Source organism: Acanthochromis polyacanthus, chromosome 5 (genome assembly GCF_021347895.1).
Source record: "Acanthochromis polyacanthus isolate Apoly-LR-REF ecotype Palm Island chromosome 5, KAUST_Apoly_ChrSc, whole genome shotgun sequence".
NCBI lineage: Eukaryota > Metazoa > Chordata > Actinopteri > Pomacentridae > Acanthochromis > Acanthochromis polyacanthus.
This window is the reverse complement of record NC_067117.1, coordinates 33,848,528-33,864,395: the sequence shown is the minus strand read 5'-3', so window position 1 is coordinate 33,864,395 and position 15,868 is coordinate 33,848,528. Positions and strand designations below refer to the sequence as shown.

At 39.2% G+C, this 15,868-nt stretch overlaps 1 protein-coding gene across 2 annotated transcripts in view; it reads right to left on the bottom strand.

The window, feature by feature from the left end:
• Positions 1 to 5,318: 5,318 nt before the first annotated feature.
• Positions 5,319 to 15,868, bottom strand: part of draxina (dorsal inhibitory axon guidance protein a) — a 35,081-nt gene continuing 24,531 nt past the window's right edge. For both annotated transcript variants that reach the window (XM_022192628.2, XM_022192627.2), the window contains exons 4-7: positions 11,862 to 11,982; positions 10,258 to 10,350; positions 8,580 to 8,669; positions 5,319 to 6,477 (exon numbers count right to left, since the gene is read on the bottom strand). In XM_022192628.2, the coding sequence (XP_022048320.2) occupies positions 6,365 to 6,477; positions 8,580 to 8,669; positions 10,258 to 10,350; positions 11,862 to 11,982 (417 nt within the window). In that variant the 3' untranslated portion in view covers positions 5,319 to 6,364. The remainder of the gene's footprint in view (positions 6,478 to 8,579; positions 8,670 to 10,257; positions 10,351 to 11,861; positions 11,983 to 15,868) is intronic.

The window sequence follows — 15,868 nt, the reverse complement described above, 5'->3', positions numbered from 1 at the left end:
GTTTGAATGTATACTGACTGATGTTGCAGGTTGATTAGCAACCTGCACATTAGTGTGTGAATGTGTGTGTCTGGGTGAATGGGAACAATTGTTGTAAAGCGCTTTGAGTACTCTGATGAGTAGAAAAGCGCTAAATAAGAGCAAGTCTATTTACCATTTGATCTCAACTGCACCTGTGAATATTCATGACTGTGTTTGTGAGTTGTAAAGCTGCTATGTTGACAAAGTCTGTCCACAATCAGTCAGTGGACAAGTTAAATAAAGCCCTGGACTATTGCCCCCTACAGGGAGCGGATGTGTTGGATCTGTTATGCTGTGGAGGAATTTTCCTGTCATGGTTTGGGTCCACTTGATTCCTTATAGGGAAGCTGCAAATAACACAAAATTGTTTAGTGCTCTCTTTTATCCTGTGATTCTGATGTGAATCATGTGCTATGGCCTTCACAGTCACCAGAACTCAGTCCAGCTCAATATCAAGGAGAGATTTTCAAATTAGCATTTTAGAAGCTCTCTGCCACTATAAGGCAATGTCTTTTGGAGAAATAGTTTTCCATTCCTCCAGTGTAGTTTCTGAGACTTGGAGAATCAATGCCAAAGTGCACTGAAGCTGTTCTAGAAGCATGTGATGACCTAACTCAGACACTTCAAGCTGGTTTTTGTTTATTTGTCACCCATTTGTATAAACCCCTGCCAAAGCACTCAGAAAGACTTTTAGAGTCGTTCTCACTACAATAAGTGTTTCCAGGATGACGTTTTGCCATTGTGACAATGCACAGAGACTCCTCAAGGTGAAAATAAAACCGGCTATTGTGGCTGGTAAATATTTGCCGCCTTTGCGTTCTGCGACTGACATTTCCCTTCCTTGCTGTTGCTCCTCTGAAATAATGTCGGAACTTGAGCACATTTAGCCTTTGAACTCACAGTGAGTCGCTGTGGACGAGACCAGCAGCCAAACCTTTTAAATGTTAATGTGAAATTGGTGATTTTTGCTCTGGAGTCTGACTCATTTCTTGGTGCTTCTTTCCTTTTTTACCTTGAAGCAGATGATTGATTGTGTGAATCCAGCAGGGCAGATGAGTTCCGTTCTATCCAGTTTGAACTCCGACCCCCAGGTGACCTCTGACTGCTGTGACGATGCCTGACTCAATATTCTTCTCTCTGATTGAAGTATTTATGCTTCTAAATCATTTAGAGCTGAATTTATCTGTATGAACATGCAGCGCTGAAGGTGTGGACTGAAAATGAGATTGTTGCATTACTGCTGTGGAGCATGTTATTTAATTTAGAGGTGTAGTGTCTTCAGAGATAAAGCAATCACAGAAAAGTGATTTAGGGGAAAATAAATGATTCCTTTAACATTCTGACCTGCAGTGACAGACTTGGAAAGTAAATGACAGTTCATAATGCTACACAGACTGTGCTGAAGGATCACCTTCTGCACTTCATTCACCCACATTTTTATCTGTTGTCAATACCTCCCATGAAATGATTTATGGACAGTTTTATTGTCTCTGGAGCTCCGGAGAAGAATTTCCTGCAGCTTTGTTTACTCACATGAAAATTCTTGTCAGTGTTGTTCTCGTGTCCTTTTGAGAGCAGCCTGATTGGGAAAAGTTGCCTTAAGATAGCAACTTCGGTAATTAATTATTTCAAGAAAGCATTAGAAAAGGTAGAAGTGCCTTTGTTGCAGCTGCAGCCCTGCCGGGATGTTGTTGTGTGTAATCTATCATGGCGCTGGCTGTTGGCCAGGTTTCAACAGGGCACTCCAGCAGAGCACTCTGTCAAAGGTAAGTATTAAAAATACATCACTACTGCTTTTATTCTGTAGCCGTAAATCAGGATGGTACAATCATAGTTCGACTGAGCTGCTCCTTAGGAAAGAAAGATGAGTGTTACTTTCTCCATCTAATCAATTATTGAAATGGATAGATTTTCGTAGGTCTTGTGTGTTCAGATCAGAGGCGTGTTTAATGTTATTGCGTGCACTTGCTCTACTGTGTCGTAAGCTTTGCATTGAAAGGTTCTGGCAGTTCGGGGATTTTGGCGGATCTTTTTATTACATGGAGATAGACGGTGCCTCATTACTGTCTGAAAGATCCCCATTTTCAGGAAATTATTATGTTAATAATCATCATGTTAATTCATTTTGAAGTGACAAAATTCTGTTTGTCTCAGTGAACCATATAATATCAGTCATGATCTTTATTCTACAGTAGTGTCCCAAAGAGGAACTGAAAATTTTCTCAAAGTTTTAACTGATAGGAGATAATAATGGAGAAAGGAGACTGGTTATTAAATCTCTTGCCCTTGTTCAAAGCACCCTGACTCTCCACAGGGTCAACTAAGTGCACTGGCCAACTCTACCACATCCATCCATTATCTATACACCGCTTTATCCTCATTAGTTTCACAGAGGGGCTGGAACCTATCCCAGCTGACTTAGGGTGAAGGCAGGGTTCACTCTGGACAGGTCACCAGTCTATCACAGAGCTACACAAACGGACAAGCAATCATACCTACGGACAATTTAGAGCTGCCAGTTAACCTCAGCATGTTTTTGGGGACTCAGAAAATCAGTCAGTATCTGGTGTGACCACCATTTACCTCATGCAGTGCAACACATCTCCTTCGCATAGAGTTGATCAGGTTGTTGATTGTGGCCTGTGGAATGTTGGTCCACTCCTCTTCAATGGCTGTGCAAAGTTGCTGGATATTGGCGGGAACTGGTACATGCTGTCGTATACGCCGATCCAGAGCATCCCATACAGGCTCAATGGGTGACATGTCTGGTGAGTATGCTGGCCATGCAAGAACTGGGACGTTTTCAGCTTCCAAGATTTGTGTACAGATCCTTGCAACATGGGGCCGTGCATTATCCTGCTGCAACATGAGGTGATGTTCTTGGATGTATGGCACAACAATGGGCCTCAGGATCTTGTCACGGTATCTCTGTGCATTCAAAATGCCATCAATAAAATGCACCTGTGTTCTTCGTCCATTACAGACGCCTGTCCATACCATAACCCCACCGCCACCATGGGTCACTCCATACACAACATTGACATCAGAAAACCGCTCACCCACACGACGCCACACACGCTCTCTGCCATCTGCCCTGAACAGTGTAAACCGGGATTCACCCGTGAAGAGAACACCTCTCCAACGTGCCAGATGCCATCCAATGTGAGCATTTGCCCACTCAAGTCGGTTATGACGACAAACTGGAGTCAGGTGGAGACCCCGATGAGGATGACGAGCATGCAGATGAGCTTCCCTGAGATGGTTTCTGACAGTTTGTGCAGAAATTCTTTGGTTATGCAAACCCATTGTTTCAGCAGCTGTCTGAGTGGCTGGTCTCAGACCATCTTGGAGGTGAACATGCTGGATGTGGAGGTCCTGGGCTGGTGTGGTTACACGTGGTCTGTGGTTGTGAGGCTAGTTGGATGTACTGCCAAATTCTCTGAAACGCCTTTGGAGACGGCTTATGGCAGAGAAATGAACATTCAATACACAAACAACAGTTCTGGTTGACATTCCTGCTGTCAGCATGCCAATTGCACGCTCCCTCAAATCTTGTCTGTGGCATTGTGCTGTGTGATAAAACTGCACCTTTCAGAGTGGCCTTTTATTGTGGGCAGTCTAAGGCACACCTGTGCACTAATCATGGTGTCTAATCAGCATCTTGATATGGCACACCTGTGAGGTGGGATGGATTATCTCAGCAAAGGAGAAGTGCTCACTATCACAGATTTAGACAGATTTGTGAACAACATTTGAGAGAAATGGTAATATTGTGTATGTTGAAAAAGTTTTAGATCTTTGAGTTCATCTCATAAAAAATGGGAGCAAAAACAAAAGTGTTGCGTTTATATTTTTGTTGAGTGTATGAACTTCTGGAGATAGTCCGAGAACCATCATCTTGTTTAGTTGCATCACTGAGCCGCTGCTTTCACATCAGTGCTCGATCATGACTGTCCTAATAGCATCATATCCGTCTGCAAAGGCACTTACTTTACTCTATTTTAGTTGTTTAAAAATACATCCATCCATTCTCTATACACCGCTTTATCCTCACTAGGGTCGTGGGGAGTGCTGGAGTCTATCCCAGCTGACTCGGGCAAAGGCAGGGGACACCCTGGAGAGGTCAACAGTCTGTCACAGGGCTACATATACAGACGAACAATCACACTCACATTCACACCTACAGATCATTTAGAGTAACCAATTAACCTCAGCATATTTTTGGACTGTGTGAGGAAGCCAGAGTACTTGGAGAAAACCCATGTATGCACAGGGAGAACATGGAAACTCCATGCAGAAAGATCCCGGGAAAGCCGGGATGCGAACCAGGGATCTTCTCGCTGCAAGGCGAAAATGCTAACCACTACGTCACTGTGCAGCCCCTAGTTTAAAAATATAATGCTAAATTGAATCAGTTACTCGACAGTGGTTCATACATATCTATTGTTTAAACACTGGTTTTGTTATCGTTTTACCTTCATCTCTGCTACCCTCCACATCTGGTTCTACCATGGTTAAAATGGATGTAGCATTCATGGTGCTTAATTGATTGCTTCAAAATAGAGTTGCAAATTTTTACAACAGGTTCAATTCATCACTGTCACTGACTCATTGTTATAAGGCTTTTAATAACTCTCTAATTTGCAGTTTTTGTTGATAAAAAGTTTTAGCTGCAGTTTTTTAAAGCTCACTCTGACCGGGATGTAAGATCAGGATTATTGTATTTCAAAATACTCCAAAGTGTCTTTCATCACCAGGTTGTTTAATTTGGCCTCACAGTTGTGGTGCTGTTACAAACTGAATTTGGGAATGTTTTCCGGGTGCAACTTTCAAAAAATAGCCTTTTACTTAACACATTAACTGCTCACATTGCACCACCCTGTATGGGTACAGGTAAAATAAATGAATAAGTGACAGATGCCTACAGTTCAGCTTGGATTATTTCTTTGGAGTTGACTATTTTCACATTGTTGTTTTGGTGCTTTGATCAATATTCCACCACTGTTGTGTCCTCTATGTTTAACTAAATATCGTATGAGGCTGAGTTAGACCTCTGTCCCATTAAATGTCTAAAACAGAAAAACACAAGGAGAAGTTTGTTTTGCCTCAGACTTCAGACTACACACACAGTGATGGACACTGAGCTCACCCTACCCCTGCTCAGGTTATGGATACTTAACTTAAGGCATGTTGTAATGGCTGAAAACTGCCTTATAGGACTACACATTAACATTAGTGATACATGCTAATAGCAAACATGGAAGAAAGTGCTGTAAGTCTGTGAGCACCACACAGTGTTTATCCTAGTAAGTGTTTAATCATGGAAACAAAAAAGGCAGAAAAACACAATATATAGACAAACATGTTGAATACAGAATAAATAAAACATATATTAAGATATGTAAAATGGAAAGTCCAACAGGCATCTTTGTTTATCATACTACCGTTAAGTACATAAGAATCATGGCATCAATTAAAAAAACGGTGATTGAAACACATTCATATTTACAATACAGGATAGCAGACAAATAGCAGTTACAAATAATTTGTAGCAATGTTTGGAGAACCATTGTTGGGAGGCGAGGAAAGTAAATGTAACAGAAAGTTCACACAATCATAACTAATATCCAGTTTTGTCATTTCTATAGGTGAGTTACTTGACTCAGTATGAATGGTGTCAAGGCTATAAAAAGCACCGATCAGGGACTCCAAAGACATTAACCAATACTAAAAAAGATTTTTAACAGTATTTCACTCAGGTCAGCAGGACACAGACAATCAGATGCAGAACAGACTCTGAGATTTGACAAAGAGGTTTCTCAAAACTCTCAAACTCTACTTTTTCCCTAAACTGAAACCATAACAATGGCAATCGTAATAGTAGCAAATGTTAGCACTTAATCTCTCTGACATCTACTAATTTTACTCGGCATATGAGCATTTTATTCAGTAATGTGTTGCCTGCTGACTGCATCATTTCAAACAATTACAAGTAGATAAAAAAACATTTTCTTACTGGGTGATTTTGGAAAGGCCAATTTCCTGCAGTGATGCCAAAGTGAACAAAACAGAGTTAAAACTAATTAACTGGATTAGGGTGCATGGTTAATCCCACAATGCAACATTCTCAGGATTACCAGTTTGGTTACCTGTTAATTGGCACAAACTGATCAGATTTGGCCTCTGGGTAATTTATATTGTGGAGTTGATCTGAAAAAACCAGCAAGCCTTCATCTTTAAGTACTTAGTAGTGTCATGTGGTATCTTGGCTGTTCTGTCATCTATGTCAGAGTGGTCATGGGGTCATTCTTCATGTCCGTCCTCCATCTTGTCCTCCTCCTCCTCATATAGTGATGAAGCCCCCTTGGTCACTGCTCACTGACTCTGGCACCACACAGCGACCCCTCCTCCTGGTCACGTGTCGCTTCCGATGGAATTTAGCATAACAGCGAAACCCTGAAAGATCGTAATGTGTTACGTGAGAAGAGTAATGTATAAAATGAACTAATACAGTTTAGATCAGGGGGGTCAAATTCATTTTAGTTCAGGGGCCACATTCAGCTCAATTTGATGCCAAGTGGATGACACCAGTAAATTCAGAGCATAATAACCTATAAATAACCACAAATCCAACTTTTTCCTTTGTTTTAGTGCCAAAAAGTACATTTTGAAAATGTTCACATTTCAGGAATTATCTTTTTGCAAAACATCATGAACAACATGAAATTTCTTTTAAAAAAAAAATTAAATTTCAACAATATTATACCTCAGTTTATCATTTAAACATTACAACTTACAGATCACAGTTTATCTACAAAGGCACAAAACATAGGCATCTGGAACTTAACGATATACATTTTACTTTATGATCAAAATGACAAAAGTCAGACAAAAACAAAACAAAACGAGATACAAAATGACAAAAAATGAGACAAGCGACCCGAAAGGAAACAACAAAGAGACAAAAAATACAAAAAAAGTTTGAAAGTGATAAAAAAATGGACAAATGACAAAAATGACACAAAAAATGACAAAAATGAGAAGCAAAATGACAAAAAATAGACAAACAACACACGTGAGACAAAAAACACGAAACGACAAAAACAATACACAAAACTACGAATAAAGCAAAACAAAATGAGAAAAAAAGACAAAAAACACAAATGAGACAAATAGGAGGCACAAAATGACAAAAAATGAGAAACAAAATGACAAAAACATGAGACAAATGACACACGTCAGACAAAAAACAACAAAAACCTGACAAAATATTACAAAAACAAAGCACAACATGACAAAAGAACAATGAGCAATATCATATTTTTATTTTATGATCAAACCAATCTGACATGGTCAGGAAGTTATTTTAAGTCTGTAGTTTTACAAATTTACAATTTGCAGTTAATGTCCTCTCTGTAATTTTTACACTTTGTAAAGTCGTCCCGTGGGCCAGATTGGACCCTCTTGCGGGGTGATTTTGGCCCATGGGCCACATGTTTAGCACCCCTGGTTTCGATGATCGGGAGCAGTTGTTTTCCAAGTTACTGACAATCCCTTCGGGTACACTTACATCCATCATTAAGAAACATGGGACGTGCATAAATCTCCCAAGAGCTCAAAAACTGAGTGATTTTGCAAGAAAGACACTTGTAAAAAAAAGTCCACCAAGACACCTATGAAGGTTTAGAAAAGACAGTGTTGAAAAAAGCTCATATTGAATCTTCACTACAGTTCATCAGAAGGCATGTGGGGAAGAAAAAAAAATGGAGGAAAATCTTTTGGTCTGACATGATAAAAAGTGAGCTTTTAGACCTCCAGACTAGACCTTCTGTTAGGTGGACACCAAACACTGCATATCATCATAAACATGAAGCATGGTGGTGGCAGCATCATGCTTCCCAGCAGCAGACCCTGGAATATTTCCAAAGGTAAAGGGTAAAATGAAAGCAGCAAAGTGTAGGGAGATTCTGGAGGGCAACCTGATGCAGTCTGCAAGAGAACTATGACTTGGGAGCAGATATGTTTTTCAGAAACATCCAGTGATGCAATGTATACAGCCAAAGTGACACAGAAATGGTTTAAAGCCAACAAAGTGAATGTTACTTCTTTGTTTTTTATAGGTACTGTATCTGTATGTGTTTTAGGATCACATGTTGTGGTTAATCAGCAGTGCTACAGTAGTTCTACTGTAAACTACCATCATGGTAGTGTGTGTTAAAGCCCTCTTTAGATGCTTATGGAAACAGACCCTGGAGTGCTTTACCAGCTCAGAAACAAAATCTATCAAATAAATATTTCTTAACATGAAAATTGAAATGCGTTAACAGTGGGACATTTTCTGTTGACCATAAATTCAGTCAGAAATCATTTTGTCCACCCTGGGGATCCATTCCCGTCACAAGTCAATGACTTTTAAATCTTAATTCTAAACAGTGAGACTTGGGAAAATGAGCTAAATGTAGTGCATTAAATGAAAAGAAGAGCTGCTGCTATACATTTTTCTGTGGAGTGCTTCTAAGTAGAGAAATGATTTTAAATTGAATGTTTCCCAGACTCACCTTCCTCACACATGCAGTCATCGTAGCATTTGTTGTTTAGGCCTCTGTTGTGAGGTTTGCACTCGTGTTGTCTCAGGTCACAGCAAGAACCTTGTATAAGACAAAACCAAAGCTTTTGACAACCAAACATATGTGATATTAGCACATACACATTTAACCTCCGAAACCCCAAGCCACTTCTGGATGTCTTTTACTATGCCAAGGAACATGGTGAAGTTATTGGATGGATGGATGGATGGATGGATGGATGGATGGATGGATGGATGGATGGATGGCTGTAACATTACTCAAAAACAGACAAATGGATTTGGATGAAATTTTCAGGGAAGGTCAGAAATGACACAAGGACCATCTGATTAGAGTTTTGCAGTGATGTGGCTTACAGTCTGGATCCATGGATTTGTTAAAGATTTCTGTATTGTGAGATAGTGAGACAGCGTTACTGTAACTGGTGAACGCTGCGTCAGCTGTCTGCTGCCAATCACACATCGGAAATCATACAAGAAACGATTAAATTGTGGGGGGGTTTCCGAGTCCCGTCAATTCTCATCGCCCGCTACATATTTAGGTCATACACTTTGGTATCTGTACATTAGGTACACATATATAACACACTCCTGTGCTCAGTGCAAGGAAATTTTTAATTAAAGATTTCATCCATCAGAAATGATGCAACCACCGAGCAGTCTTGGCGGAGTATTGAGCTCTCTGAGTGTTTTCTTGTTGCTCCTGTAGCATTTTTGTTCACTGTGGATTAATTTTTCCATGCAATATAAAGTCCTGCACCTCCATGGAAACAGCACAACTCTAGATAGAAGTAGAGAGAACTCAAAAAAGTCGTATGTGCAGTATAACATCTTTCTGATGCCATAAATCATTTCAATGAAAATGAAAGTTGGATTTCTTTGCTTTTTTTATTTTTTTTTATATAAAAACCTGGAGTTGAAATTTGCAACATTTTTCCAGACAGGTGCTGCAAATACTGTGAGTGGCTTTACATACTACAGATATTTACCTACATACATTTTAAATTATGTATAAACTTGTTTACTCTGTGTAAACAAAAACTGTAGTTAAAACCAGTTCAGCTGAAAAGTTTCAGAGAGAATCGATTTACAGCACTGACTTTCTGTCTTTTAGGAGAATTTTTGAATGACGTGGAGAATGAAGGGATTTTCATGAAATATCACGACGTTAAGCTTAGATTTGGTTATTTTTCCTGATGGAATACCACATCACAGATTAGTAGTTCAATAAACATTGTGAAATTGAAAATCTGATATTTTTTCTGTTTTGGCTCTGATAAATGGTGTAATTTTGGTGATTTCTTTGACATGCCTTTTAAACCTGGCAGCGAGTCTTGGGTTTCAGAGGCTTAATATATAGCAATGCGAAACAAATCAAATAAAAATAGATAAACTGTATATGGTATCCCACACCTAAGAGTGGACTCCATCTCTTGTACGGTGGTGACTGAATGCTCTCTGATGTATTATCACATGAATGAATGGCAAATTAAGGTACTTCTAGATGGATGTCGCAATTTGCCAAAAACTGTGAGCTGTCAGTGAGAAAAACAGCTGAGCGTTTATGTGTATTCAGTCCTTTGTTGTTTGGCTCATCACGGACTCGTGCTCCGGTCCAGACTGACGTGTATATGACTCATGCTGGTACTGACCTGGCAGGCAGTCCAGGTGGTGGTCACATGGCTCGATTGCGTCAGCATCTGCAGTCACGTTTCCACTGCTGAGGTTCTTACTCCTCCTCTTGTCTGCGGTAAAATAAAAAAGAAAAGGAAAAAGAAAACAACAAAAACATATAAACAGTTTGAACTTAAAGCTTTCCTATCAATACACAGCCTCTACAAAACAGACTGAGCATGGAAAATTAGGCTTTCTGCGTGTTTGGTATTTATGTGTGCAAAGGCCATTGTCAAACACAATTACTTCAGTTTCACAGTTGTTGCAAAACAAGCTTCCTATAAAATTACATAAATGTGCTATTACAAAAAAATACTCAACATCTGTGTTTTGCTGAAATATTATCAGGAATGCAGTTTTTAGTTTGCATGTCTGTGGAGGTCTGATCTACACTACCGTTTAAAAGTTTGGGGTCACTTAGAAATGTCTTCATTTTTGAAAGAAAACCATTTTTTTCAATGAAGATAACAAAAATAAATCAGAAATACAGTGTAGACATTGTAAACGTGATAAATGACTATTCTAGCTGGAAACGGCTGATTTTTAATGGAATATCTCCATAGGGGTACAGAGGAACATTTCCAGCAACCATCACTCCTGTGTTCTAATGCTACATTGTGTTAGCTAATGGTGTTGAAAGGCTCACTGATGATTAGAAAACCCTCGTGTAATTAAGTTAGCACATGAATGAGTGTGATTTTTTTCTTGGAAAACATGAAATTGTCTGGGTGACCCAAACTTTTGAATGGTGGTGCATCTCACAACTATCACATGGATTACAATGTAATCTGCTGCAGTTGTTCAAGATCTCTTGAGGATAAATTCAAACAGTGACGGAGAGCCTCGTGACTTCTCTGTTTCACCTCCAGCTGATGAATGTTTTCATTTGATCAGAAAGATATCTCAACAACAACTGGGTGAAATGTCACTAAATTGATCAGAGGATGAGTCCACGTGACTTTGATGATGTCGTACATCCAGAAAATTATATGATCCCGTGACAGTAAGATAGCGATTATGTCAAATATTGTAACTGCTAAACATCACCTAGTATTATCATTGTGGGGATGTAAGTATTCTAATGGTGAGTACTACTGTCTTCTGAAGTCTTATTTATTCATATCAACAACCATTGTAAAGTTTGGGCTCATTCAGACAATTTCATGTTTTCCATGAAAATTCACACTTTCATTTATGTGCTAACATAATTGCACAAAGACTTTCTCATCATCAATGAGCCTTTCAACACCATTAGCTAACACAATGTAGCATTAGAACACAGGAGTGATGGTTGCTGGAAATGTTCCTCTGTACCCCTATGGAGATATTCGACTAAAAATCAGCCGTTTCCAGCTAGAATAGTCATTTACCACATTAACAATGTCTAGACTATATTTCTGATTCAGTTAATGTTATCTTCATTGAAAAAAAAAGATTTTCTTTCAAAAATTAGGACATTTCTGAGTGACCCCAAACTTTTGAATGGTACTGTATTATAGAATAATTTAATATGGATAATCTGAGTTGGATTTCTGTTATTTCCACCCAACCTTTTAAACTAAATAAATATCCCATTACCAACCTTTCTTCCTGGAGGATGGCCAGGTGTCCACAGGTTTCATGTCCTCGTAGTCTGTCCAATCAAAGAGCGTCATGTCCAGCGTTGGCATCACCTCTCCTTGCCCTTTTCCACGTCCAGACCTCTGAAAGTACAAGCCACATCCTACAATTTAGAACATTTTCTTTAAAAAAAATCATTTGCAGTGGAAACATTTTCATTCTGACTTAACTCAGAAATCCACATGAGACAGCTAAGACATGCTGATATGTCGATCTATAAACATCTAATCCCATCTTCAATTAGTTTCAGCATGTTACCCACTGTATTTATGCATTCAAACTAAATTGTGATCAGAATAAGCAGATGTGTTTATAAACTAATCCAGAATTTGACGCTATCCAATACATGAGATGCTGCACAGAACACATCGGAGAGCTCACTTCTGAGTCCTCTGATTAATGCTCACTTACTTAAATGAAACCACAGTGGCAGCAGAAGACTGCGGTTTGATTTGTTCACTGTGTTTTGCAGGTAAAGACATTCAGGGTGTTCTTAATGAAACACATCGAACTTGTGTTGTGACCAGCAGCAGTAATGCCTCATTGATTCATAAAACGCCCTCACAGAGACTACAGAGATAGCAGCAGAGCTTTAAAAGCCAATCGATCGCTTACCGAGAAAATGAACGCCCACAGACCAGCATACTAATACATATCACACCGCATTCAGGTAGGCAATACATATACTGTTAACGCACATATAGATTGAAACTTACACATCATTACCCACAACCAAGAGCTGTACTTCTGATCAGTGAGGACAGCAGGCAACGAGTAAATACTGCCTGCAGGCAATCAACAGCTCAGGGTGGTCATTCTAGTATTCCTGTACTGTATGTGTGATTTAGTTAAGATATTTATTGTCATTAAAGTGAAATAAACCTAAGTAAGTAGTTTATGAGAGTAGTCTTGTCTTGTGCATTCATTTCAGCACAGCAGTGAGTGTAGTCTGCAATATCACTGTGTGCACAATATAAAGGGAATTTGAGCTGTAGTAAAGTGAAGTGCTGTTTCAAATGATTTATTGATAGCAATTTACTTTTGTGGATTCTATCAAAAGTTAAGTTTACTGCTTCTACAATTCTACCATTTAGAAAACGTTTTTATCCAAAGCAACGCACATGTGAGAGTAGATAGAACACAAGCAAGGATCTATTCAGGAGAAAACAACCTGGATAAGAGACATAATATAAACTCAAGTGTGATAATAGGACCGTGGTGTCTACAGGGAATGTGGACATAATAGGAGAAGGATTCTGCAGATGAAACAGAGTTTGGTAAATCGTTCCACCACCGAAAAACCACAAAAGAGAAGACTCTAGCTATCGACCTGTCCTGTTGTGGTGGTTGGAACAGGCGCCATTTGTTGGCCGAGCGTACTGAGCCGGAGGAAGTGTAAACCTGAATGAGAGTTCATGTAGGTAGAAGCTGGTTTCATTGTAGTTTTGAATGCAAGTGTCAGAGTTTTGAATTTTTTGTGTGCTGAAAGCCAGTGAAGTTATCTGAACAGCGGGGTGATGTGTTGTTTTTGGCTGGTTGAAAACCAAACGTGCTGCTGCATTCTGGATCATCTGCAGAGGTTTGACCATGCATGAGGGGAGGCCTGCCAGTAAGGAGTTGCAGTCGTCGATGCATGACAATTCAAGACCAGGAGTTGTGCTGCATGTTTAGACAGGAAGATCTGATCTTCTTGATGTTGTACAGGCACCGAGCAATGGAGACCACATGAGCTTTGAGGGTTAGTTGGTCATCAGTCATGACACCCAAGTTTCTGGCAGACTTTGTGGGTTTGAGTTGCGTTGAATAAAGCTGGATGTTGACTTCTTGTTGTCTAGCGGGACTGGCTGGGATGGCAACGAGCTCAGTCTTAGAGAGGTTGAGTTGAAGGTGGATTTTTTTTGTCCATGATCATCGTGAGCGAGAGGGAGTGTAGACCTGAATGACAGAGTTCAGGTCAGAGGGAGCTTCTTTAGCACTGTGCATCTGATGTCATGACACTTATGTTTGTTCAGTTTTTCTATTGCAACTCAATCAGTGTTTTCCTCTGTTTCCTCTGGTTCCTCTAGTCATATTACAGAGTTAAGATAAGGAAAGGAAAGCAAGTCTAATGGCATCTTTTTTGTTCAGTGTGTGTTGAAGGTCCTGTCTTAATCAGGGTTGCCAGTCTGAGTGAGAAAAAACTCCTTCATGTTTCCACTTTTTCCAGCCTGACACTTACGTGGTAAAAACATTCACTTGGAATCTTAGTTGTGGTTGAAAAACCATTAAACGTTGGAGAGGCTATGAGGCTATACAAACATCAACCATCTGACATTTCTGTATAGAGATTTTATGTCTGTCAAAGAAACATCAATAACTTTCATTAATTTGCTTAATCTTCCTCGGGGGATGCACATCATATATTTGTAACATTCTAAATCTTTGACTGAAATAACATACCGCTAAGTATCTCATCATCAAAATTATTTTTTCATTGGATTTGATTCAAAATCCTGGACAAATGCATTTTGGCCCTTCAACACTAAGGCTTGTCTACCCTGTCTTTGTGTAATTCATTGTTTCTTCCCTACATATGATGGTTCTGTCATTATTCTGTGTTGAATATTGTCCTCTTGCATTCTGAGCTGACTTTATTGCCTCAGCTTTAATTGCAAAAACCATCTCACGTTATCAACATGCAGGACCTTAAAAAGTCACAACGAATTTTGAAATAAATTAGCTTAATGGATTCAGAAAATCAATTAAAGAGTCATGGAATGGTTATTTTTGTGACAAACAGATAATTTGACTATTCCAATGGGACAACCTCACCAATACTGACGAAATTTAACTGAATAGCAATTATGCATTATGCATTTTTAATTATACTTATGAATTTTATGTTTTAAAACATTGTTCCTTCACATTTCTTTACACATTTTCAATAATAAAAATTTGGATAATAAAATGAACTATAATAAATCACTTAGATTTCTGCAAGCTGCCTTAACAGTTGAAATCAGCTGACCCAGTTCATTTAAGTTCTCATAAACATGAAGGTGTCATAAATTAAAATATCCTACCTCAATAAAATATTGTCATTCAGATAAATATTTCATGGCATTGCTATAAAACAAACCTCCTTGGTGTATGGCTCAGCCTTAACTTTCTGCAACAAAAGCCATAAAAACATTGCCACTGTCATTTTCCTCACACAGGGGAAGCAAAATAAAAATGTTACACGGTATAATTAAATCAGCAGGACTTTGAGCTGTCTCTTGGGGAACACTTCAGACATTAAAAAATAAGCTCTTCGTGGAAACAGATCCATACTTGTTTCTTTTCACCCTCAGGAAATAAGCCTATGGAAATATCAATTAGATTAATTGCAAGGGGCTACCTGCTTGTGCTCGGCTGCTCATTAAACCATCAACAGAAGATCGAACATTAATTAAGAAGCCTTGACGCGTGCTTGTGCCAATGAATCTGGGTTCAGGAAAGGCTATCTGTTTTTTTTCCTGTCTTCTATGGATCCCTAATGTCTGACTGCTTTCAAAGTAAAGAGACGCATCGTCACCAGGAGTCTCAGAAATCTCAATGTAAAGCAGAGTGATTGTCTCCAGACATCAAATATGCAGGTCGATAAGGGAGGTCAGACAGAGGAACCATGACTTATTCTAAAACTTCAGCCAGGTGCTCAAAATCTAAATACCAAGTTAATATCAGTCATGCAAGACTGGCTGTTTTGACGAATAAAATCAATGGTTTCGACAACTAATGAAAATCCTTAGTCGACTAGCTGGGCACCATACAAATCGAAAGATAATTTTCGGACTAAATTAATACTCAATTCTAAGCAATGAACAGGGGCGCCGTATAGGGGTGAAAAGTTAGGACAATTCCAAGGGCCCATGGATGACAGGGGCCCATTAGAGTGCCTATATAATGAGAGTGGCGACAACAGGGGATTTGAAGCCATTTTGTTTCCAT